At 43.7% G+C, this 9,972-nt stretch overlaps 1 protein-coding gene across 1 annotated transcript; it reads right to left on the bottom strand.

Moving 5' to 3' along the window:
- Positions 1 to 469: 469 nt before the first annotated feature.
- LOC102294507 (zinc finger protein 285) lies at positions 470 to 8,667 on the bottom strand. Its single transcript, XM_005918513.3, has 2 exons — positions 8,417 to 8,667; positions 470 to 3,488 (listed from the first exon to the last, which is right to left on the bottom strand). The coding sequence occupies exons 1-2, from the start codon at positions 8,595 to 8,597 to the stop codon at positions 2,569 to 2,571; spliced, it is 1,101 nt and encodes a 366-aa protein (XP_005918575.1). The 5' UTR covers positions 8,598 to 8,667; the 3' UTR covers positions 470 to 2,568.
- Between the last annotated feature and the right edge of the window lie 1,305 nt (positions 8,668 to 9,972).

Here is a 9,972-nt window from a genome sequence, read left to right as displayed (position 1 = left end):
GACAGGTGTTATTTAGAAATGGTTTTCAATGTTTACTTCGAAGGCCAAGGAACTTGAATGCTAAAGATGCGACAATGAATTAGAATTAATTTTCTGAAGCAGCTGAAACTCAGGAGTTTAATTACATTCAAGACTTGATTTAGCGGTACTGAGTAGCACACATTTAATCAGCATTCTTAAATACAGCCATGGCACAAATAACCTTCATTTGTCCAAAGTCTGAGGCGCTTTCATAGTTTAGTAGTTATACATTTGCCTCCCATATGAAGGGGCTGTGCTCAAATCCTGGGTAGTATTATTTAGAATTCACTGGAACATTGCAATTCGTCAAACAAGAAAATTCAAGCTGCCAGAAGTTTTGTCTAAATGTGCAAACATTAGTGTCTTGTACCTTTGGATGCTTGATGTGATTGGCTATGAAAATAATCTCTCTTAGAATACTTTGGCCACATATGAGACAACAGCAACAAATACTCAACTGCTAGTTTATTAAAAAATAACATTTAATACATATTGATACAACACTGTACAGTATAATGTGTGCGCAGGGGAACAAAGATGTCCCAGAGAAGACTGTGAGTTGGGCTGCTGGTAAGTTGAGAAGATGTGCTGGAGTTTAGTTCTTTTTTTTTTTTCATGCTGCATTCATCACATGTAGAGGGACAAATGATGCGAGACAAGGCCTCCTTAGCGACTGAGCTCTGACACACTCTGGAAAGACCACTCTTTCGTTATCGTTCATCTTTTTGCACGATACGTGGATACAAGTTTCTTTTTTTGTATTTACTTCAGCTACAAGCAGAGAAAAAATTAAATTGATCATGACTGTTTAATGCTTCTCAACTGCCCCCAGTTATGAATGCAGCATTAATCCTGAGAGGAGAAACTGATGGATCTGCTGTGAAGGGATCAATCACTGTGAAGAGGAAGGACTTTAATCCATGAAAAACCAATCATAACTCTTAAGTGGAGGGAGGCCACTCCAAAAACATTTAAATGATCACTACTGTGAATGAAATCCCTGAAAAACCACACAGTTTCTGCTAATACTGCCTGGTCCTGTCATAGTGTCAATTCCTGCATCATCCAGGACTAATGCAATAGTGCATGTCGTTAAAACAAACAAAAAAAGACATCACAAAATTCCTAAATGTATAATGGGTCAGAAACAGTGGATTTTATACAGAATCTCACAAAATAGTGGTGCACTCTCCTGACAGATGTATCCTCCTTTTAATCAACATCATGAAACAAGAGTAACTTTCAGACATGCGCACAGTATCCTAATGCACCTTGGACACTTTTCTGTAGAGGTCAAACCTCACTAAAGTCAGACCTTGTAATGTGCCACTTTGTGCACAAGTCTGAAATACATCCAGTCACATTACTGGATAGATAAAAACACAAGAATGCCAAAGCGCATGCCTCTTGTGCTCTTTGACAGGTGTTCAGCTCAGCAGACATTCCTTTGTGATGCCTTTTAGCTGCGTAATACAGAACAGGTAGGGACCTGTCCGAGCCTGTGTGAGAGGGTCAGGGGACGCTTCTTTCAGCAGCACCTTCATTGCAACACACAGAGAGACTCTTCTCCTGACAACAATGACAGAGAGAAATAACCCTAAAGTGTGCACATTGCACACACAGGAAAAACTGTGTTTGCACGACTCTTCATCTCTGCAGTGGAAGCAGTAAGTTATGTGAACACAAAAGTTTGTGTTAAAATGACATGTGCCGTAAGTTTAACAGGCTGATAAGGCAAGCATGTCTGAAAAGGGCTCATGTGAGATAGCAGCATGTAAGTATTTAATGTAACAGCACCTAATTTAAAAAAAAAAAAGAAAGTTAAGTTAGACAATAAGAAAATTGTTGGAGATAAATGTTAGATCATACTCTTCCTTTTATATCAGCCACATCTCCAGTTTACAGGGCTTTTTGGCAACACTAATATTTTTCTTTTAAAAAAAATGCTACATTTAAAAATAAAAGTTTTTTTTTTTTAAACGGCAGTGCTTTAGCCATGTAATACACAGGTTTTATTTACCAAACCATCACTATTAGCTCTGTTTGTTAGCTAATAAAATTAAGATGATTTTATACATACATTGCTCTTTAGTTTAAGTCATAAAGTGAGAGATTTTAAAACTCATGTGTGACTTGGAAGTGACCGGCTGCTCATAAGCTGTGACTGTGCTGGACAATCTTGCAGATCTTGATGTGTCTCAGCTTCAAGATGTGGGTGGAAGACTTCTTCATGCTATTTATTTGACTAAAGAAAGGCTAGATATTACAGAAAGTCTAGCTAATAACGCAAATTGTGTCAAATATTTAACACTCAGTGACAAGTACAAAAAATGTGTTAAACAACAAACTAAACTGGCTAATATAAATTCTATTGATGGACTGAGGATTATTAGGTTAGAAAAACAAAAGTTCTCCAGGATTTGCAGAATTCTTCGATCCTGAAATATTGGAAGAAACAACTCATCGTCCTAATGGCAGCAATTTGAGCTTTTTATAGAAAAGTTTCTTCAAGATTCACACAACAGATTGTATAGCAACACAGTTGCATCATTGCCCTGAGAAATATGTTCCCTCACGGCTATGGGTCTGAAGATGCCTTTTGATTTTGTCAGAGCGGCTGAAGCACTTGCCACACACAGGACAACTGTATGGCTTTTCTCCCGTGTGGATCCTCATGTGCACCTTCAAGTGAGCCATCTGTGTGAAGCCCTTTCCGCAAATCTGACAGCGGAACGGTTTTTCTCCCGTGTGGCTACGCTGGTGTTCTTGAAGTCTGCCTGAGGAGCTGCAGCATTTTCCGCATACTCCACAGCGGTAAGGTTTTTCCCGAGTGTGCACTTGTACATGCACGTGTAAGTGGCCAATGTGACTAAACGCCTCACCGCAAACTTTGCAACAGAAAGAAGACATGTGGCCTTGTAGGGGGGATTTCTGATGGGGACAGTCTACGGCGCTGGCTCCCTGGTTCCGCATGTGAGAAGCCTGTCCTCTGTTCGCTCCGTTTCCAGCACCCTTAGCACCAACCATCTGTCCGCCATTCTCCACCCCAATAATGTCAATGTTGTTCTCGTTTGAGCAGTTTGGATTGACCGGTGCAAGAGGCTGGGCGCCGTTGTTGGAGGAAGTCGAGCCTCTGTGGCCAGCTCCACTCTCTGCCTTCACATGCCTCGGGGGACCTCGAGATCCAGGATCCCTTTCCCTGTTTTCCACACCCTGATTCTGCGGGACGTTGGATGTGTGTGGGCCATCCTGGGGATATTCATTTCCAACACGAGGAGGAGAGAACATATTTTCTGGTGTGCTGCAAGAACCATGTCCCCGAAGCTGATCATCTGCTTGGTTGGCCCGCATATCTCTTTTGTCCTTGATCTGAATAGGAATGCGTTCTTCGTGCCCCATGCTGGGACTCCACTCGCGTCGCGGATGCTCACCATCCTCCTCGTCCAACAACGCCATGGACGGACGATCTGAAAAGACATTGGAAGGAAGCTGGTCAGACGAAACCACTGACTGCATTGAAGAAAATATGGTAACAGCCTGTTGATGACATTTGAAATCAAATATTAAAATCCCTTGTTCCTCAACACAAGAACTTGAAGAAATGGTAGATGCATCTTCTTTGTTAACCTTTTTCTGTTCTTTCTTTTTAACATGAAACAGGCAAAGAGCTGAACGTGCGACACTCTTAAGTAAAACTAATAGAACAGAAATATTTCATTTTAGTTATGCCATGTTAAAAATCTTACGTGGTCACAGCTTACAGAACGAGTGACATGGTGGCATCCTAAACATTTTGTTTTATGACCAATAATGTCACGACTATGGCCTAAAGACATACTCGGTAAATACAGTGTATATAAGTAGTCTAGCTACAAGGGTAAAGTTAAAGTGTACCATTTTAAAGATACCATCCAAAGTCTGTTGATGGTGACATGTTGGACATCCTGTCTATATAATTATTACAGATGTTTTAACTGTATATTTTGCATCAGGGTCACTGAGGTCATTGTCCCAACAACTTATTTCAATGCATTTTCCCCTGAAAACTAAAGCAAACCAGGCCTTTCCCGACAAGATGGCGGCGCACGTAGTTGCAGCAGCTCAGTGTTCTACCGATCGATGCTATGTTTGGATAATTTTGTACGCCTTATGTTTGTTTTTGTGTTCTACCAGCCAAGCGAATAACATCTATAGCCGACATGATCTCCTCAAGATTGGAGTAAGTTACCGCGAGAGCATGACTAGCAAATTTGTCCGCTTACACAAGATACAGGTGGAAATAGCGAGGAGTCTGGGCTCCCCATGGATTGTTATCCCTGCGGGGTTGAGGCGCAGGCGGCGTCGAGAGAGAAGGAGATGGCGAGGCTGCAGAGCCGGCGCGCTAGCCAGGCTACGGAGGCAGCCACTCAAACCACCGCTCCCCAGCCTATTCATCACAAATGCCAGATCCCTCGCGAACAAGTTGGATGAATTGAGGTTGCAAATAGCAGCGAATAACTTCATCAAAGACTCATGCATCCTTCTTATCACTGAATCCTGGCTACATCAATCCATTCCAGACTCTGCTATTGAGCTAGCAGGCTATACCACACAGCGACATGACCGAACAGTGGACTCCGGTAAGCGCAAAGGAGGGGGGCTCTGTATGTATGTGAACAACAGCTGGTGTCCCAACACAGTGATAATAGACCGTCACTGTTCACCGGACATTGAATATCTGACTGTTAAATGCAGGCCCATCTACCTACCTAGGGAGTTCACCGTTGTCATAATAACAGCTGTTTACATACCACCAGATGCTAATGCTAACTCGGCGATCGCACTCCTGCATACAAACATCAATAATAAACAGAGCATTTACCCTGACGCTGTACATATCGTAGCAGGGGACTTCAATCACGCAGACTTAAAAAGAGCAATCCCCAAATTCCACCAGCACGTCAAGTGTGCCACTAGGGGTGACAAGATTCTGGACAAAGTTTATTCCAACATCAAAATGGGCTACAGGGCCAGACCTTTGCCACATCTGGGTCAGTCTGACCACTTGTCACTGTTTCTAATCCCTGCATATGCCCCCCTCAAGAAAACTGCTCCTACCATCACAAAGAATATTACCATATGGCCAGAGGGTGCCTCTCAGCAGCTGCAGGACTGTTTTGACAGGACTAACTGGGATATCTTTGAACATCAGGACTTGGAAATGTTCACAGACAGTGTCCTCTGCTATATAAAACACTGCATAGACACTGTTACAGCAGTCAAACGGATCCGGGCTTATCCCAACCAAAAGCCCTGGATGACCCGATCCAACCTGAAGAGAGGCATCAGAGAGGCAAAGGGGGACTATAGGAGGAGGATTGAGGACCATCTGAAGAGTAATACCAGCCGGCAGGTGTGGCAAGGCATCCAGCACCTAACCAACTATAAGATCAATCTCGGAGCTGCGGACGGTGACCTGGAGCTGGCAGAGGAGCTGAATATCTTCTTCGCCCGCTTTGAGACCAGGGTACCGGAGGTATTGGAGCCACAGCAGCAACACGCCACCCATAGCAGCACCACCCTCACCCTGGAAGAGCACGAGGTGAGGCGCATGCTGCAGGCTGTTAACCCGAGGAAGGCGGCGGGTCCTGATGGTGTGCCAGGTCGAATATTGAGGGATTGTGCAGAACAGCTGGCTGGGATCTTCACCAGGATCTTCAACAAATCCCTCGCACAGGCGACTGTCCCACTCTGCCTGAAGTCCTCCACCATAGTCCCCTTGCCTAAGAAGCCCCACATCACCGGCCTGAATGACTACAGACCGGTGGCACTCACCCCAGTGGTAATGAAATGCTTTGAGAAGCTGGTCCGCAGACACATCACAGCAGCCCTGCCCCGCAGCCTGGATCCACACCAGTTTGCCTACAGAGCAAACCGGTCCACGGAAGACGCTGTAGCCACAGCACTCCATGCTGCATTAACTCACCTGGAAGAGCATGGTAGCTATGTGCGGATGCTCTTCGTGGATTACTGCTCAGCTTTTAACACCATCCTTCCACACAAACTGGTGGCCAAGCTACAAGACCTGGGGCTTCCATACAGCACCTGCATGTGGATCAACAGCTTCCTCTCGGGCCGTAGACAGAGAGTCAGAGTTGGCCATCACACATCCTCAGCCCTGAGTCTCAGCACTGGCTCACCCCAGGGCTGTGTGCTCAGTCCACTGCTCTACTCTCTCTACACACACGACTGCACTCCTCGCCACCACAGCAACATCTTTGTGAAATTTGCAGATGACACCACAGTGGTGGGGCTCATTTCCAAGGGAGACGAGTCTACGTACAGAGACGAGGTGGAGCAGCTGACGTCATGGTGTAAGGCCAATAACCTCCTCCTCAACACTTCAAAAACCAAAGAACTCATAATAGACTTCAGAAGGAAAAAGGCAGAGATCCAACCACTATTCATAAATGGGGACTGTGTAGAAAGGGTGGCAAGCTTCCGCTTCCTGGGAGTCAATATAGAGGAGAACCTTTCCTGGAGTGTGAACACCTCCGAGCTGCTGAAAAAGGCCCAACAGAGACTGTACTTCCTGAGAATTCTCAGGAGGAATAACATCACACAGAGACTGCTGGTGTCCTTCTACAGAGCCACCATTGAGAGTGTTCTAACTTACTGCATATGTATTTGGTACACTAGCTGCACAGGGGCTCAGAGGAAAGCACTCCAAGGGATCATTAACACCGCCCAAAAGATCACTGGCTGCCCTCTCCCCACACTGGAAGTTCTACACAACGTCCACTGTTTTAAAAAGGCCCAAAACATCATAAAAGACACCTCACATCCTGGCCACTCCCTGTTCGAACTGTTGCCCTCAGGCAGACGGTACAGGGCAATCAGAGCAAGGACTAATAGACTCAAACACAGCTGTTATCCAACTGCAATAACACATCTGAATACTACAAAAAAATGTCCATCACGCCACTCTTGTGTTAATCTATGCACGGCCTGAAGCATGTGTGTGGGAATGTATGTGAATGTTTTACTGTTACATCTTATTAGTATTTTAAGTATTCTATCTATTTTATTTATTGAATTTTATTGTTTTATTTATATTTTGATATTGCTAGGGATGATGCAATGATCGGGGACCATTCTTCATTTCGTTGTTCTCGTGACAATGACAATAAAGTTTCTGATTCTGATTCTGATTGCCCAACCCCACACCTCCTTTTGAAACCTGAATAACAAAAGAGTGTGCCTGTAAATTACTTTGGGTCAACCTCTTTTGTTTTAAATTATTCTATATAAAGTTAGGCCACATTTAGCCACTTCAATCTTAACTGTGCGGATCTGGTGAAAGTCCCACTTTCTGTCAGTGCAAAAAATTTAAAAAAAATATTCCCTGAGATAGCTTCATATAAAAAAGGTGAAATTTCAACCTTATGTCTGTTTCTCTTTAACATAAAGTAATGCTGCTGTAGCAAATGAAAGAAATCTCTCAGCACAACTCTTAAATTGTAAGAGATGCATATGTAATATTACAGAAAGGTTTCAAGTAGCTTGTTGCCCCAACTATGTTATAAAACAGGAGAGTTTAATAGTTAAATGTTTTTTTTTTAAATCCTTAATCGGTTTGGGAAGTTTTATTGTAGATAAAGCTATAAAACTTTCAAAAACAGATGCAGGAAAAAGTCAGACATTTATGCCGTCCTTCACATTTTCCAAAGCCATTCATTAGGCTAAACTGGAGTCTTTGCCTGGTCCATTCAGGCACCCCAGGCCTTATGTTTAACACCCCTGACTTTAAAGTGATGTATTAAAAGAAATTACAGAGGATTTAACAGGAATTTGGTAATTTAGATTAATGTGTCATGCAAACAACAGTATCTATATTTCTAATAATTAAATGGCATCTCTGCCAGCACTTTGGAACCCGAGTGAATTATGGGTGTTTGTGAATGAGGGGTTTAAGACCGGGGTAAACAAACACTGCTGACACATCACTTGTGTGGTGGTTTGTTTGCTTTTCCTTCTCCAGCATGTGTGACTGTCAGATAATGTATGCGTCTGCAAAACAAATTCGTCAGTATACACACAAGGATCCAGATACAGCTCAGTGCTAGCCCGGGTATAGGCACTAGGCTAGTAGACTAGCAGGCTGGCTAACGAACAAAGGTTGCTATCGCGCTAGCCCCTACACAACAACAGCACCAGCAGCTAACATCAACTAGCTTGTCAGCGACCAAACTGGACTTGCTTGGAAGCGGGTCGAAATTATTCTGCTGCTGCTACTCTTCATCATTGACGTTTCTGTTTCAGTTCCTCTGCCTACCAATCCCCGCTTCCCCGCATACACTCGGCTAATAGTGCAGAAGAAGAAACCACTGCACCGTTAGCTTAGAGTGGAGCTAACCTGGCCATATTTCAATCCCAGCGTCTCGCAGCCTGCGTCTCAGATGGTCGTTCTCCCGCTCCCGGATCGCTATCTCCTCCTGGTACTCCAAAATCGTGTCCTCGACAGATTTGTAAATCTCCTGCGCAGCAAGCATGAGACGCTCAGTCAAAAAGACGTTTAAAAATTGCAGTTTGGTCATTTTTGTTTGGGCTGCACGGAGCTCCTGCCACCATCTAAAACGGACCAAAAAAAAAAAGATGCTCGACCCCGTCACGTGACCCCCAACTACTTTCTTCTGCCTTCTTACCCTCGGGGATTGTCTTCCAATGATTTTTGTTTTTCGTTATTTTTTCTGTGCTTTGACCTGCAGTTTTGGGGTTGTTTCTCTCATTGTTGTTTCAGTCTTATTGTGCAGAATGTTTTCAATTTCTTTTATTCGTTTCAAATTCATTGGGGTTTTTTTTAAATGTAATTCCAACACGTATCCGTTTCTGGTGATTTAAAATTTGCACTCAGGATCCAGCAAGAATGAGAACACACAAAAATAAGGAATACAAATAATATTTGCTGTGTTATTTATTTATTTATTTATACAAAATATCACGTGTACATAAGATTTGTTGCAAGAGTTGTTGAAGTTAGGGTGAGAAGAGAGGTGATGATCAGTGAGCATTTGAGATTGTTGATGGAGAAGCACAGAGTAAGTCATAAGGAGCTGCACTGTGCCTTTGTGGATGTAAAGAGAGAATATGATAGGGTGCCAAGAGAGGAACTGTGACACTGCAGGAGAAAGTGAGGAGTGGCAGTGAAGTATGTGTGGGTGGTGCAGGAAATGTATGAGAACACAGCGGTGAGATGTGGGGTAGGAGTGAAAGATGGGTTCAAGGTGGAGGTGGGATTGGGTCTGAGCACCTTTTTGTTTGCAGTGGTGATGGACAGGTTGACAGATGAGGTCAGACAGGAGTGTCCGTGGACTGTGATGTTTGCAGATAACACTGCGATCTATCTGGAGGTATGCTCTGGAGAGAAAAGGAATGAGCAAGACAGGGTAGAAATGTGTGAAAGAGAAGGATGATGGGTATAGGGAAGCTGATAAGAGCAAAGGTAGTGAAACTGGTTAAGTTTGGATACCTGGAGTCAACCATCCAAAACATTGGACAGTGCACAAGAGAGGTGAAGAAGAAAATTTAATCAGGGTGGAGTAACTGAAGACAAGTGTCAGGAGAGATTTGTGACAGAAGCATAACAGCAGGAGTGAAAAGGAAGGTTTATAAGTTACTAGTTAGACCTGGTATGATATACGGCTGGAAGACAGTGTCACTGACCAAAAGAGAGGAGGCCGATCTGTAGTTGGCAGAACTGAAGATGTTGGGATTTTCTTTGGGAGTGACCCGGATGAATGAGATTAGAAATAAGTACATCAGAGGGAAATCTCAGGTTGAACGCTTAGGAGACGAAGTTAGAGAACAAGACTCCTGAAAACTCAGTGACTGGATTAAACACACACACACACACACACACACACACACACACACACACACACACACACACACACACACACACACACACACACA

The sequence above is a fragment of the Haplochromis burtoni genome, unplaced genomic scaffold (assembly GCF_018398535.1).
Source record: "Haplochromis burtoni strain Fernald_Lab_line unplaced genomic scaffold, NCSU_Asbu1 Contig_32, whole genome shotgun sequence".
NCBI classification, from domain to species: Eukaryota; Metazoa; Chordata; class Actinopteri; order Cichliformes; family Cichlidae; genus Haplochromis; species Haplochromis burtoni.
This window is presented reverse-complemented; position numbering and strand designations above follow the sequence as displayed.

Bases quoted from the DNA above. Each gene is read 5' to 3' on its own strand.
- LOC102294507 (XM_005918513.3), bottom strand. From the start codon at position 8,597: ATGACCAAACTGCAATTTTTAAACGTCTTTTTGACTGAGCGTCTCATG. The intron at 3,489-8,416 runs GTTAGCTCCACT...ATGTCTTTTCAG, and splicing joins TGGGATTGAAATATGGCCAG to ATCGTCCGTCCATGGCGTTG.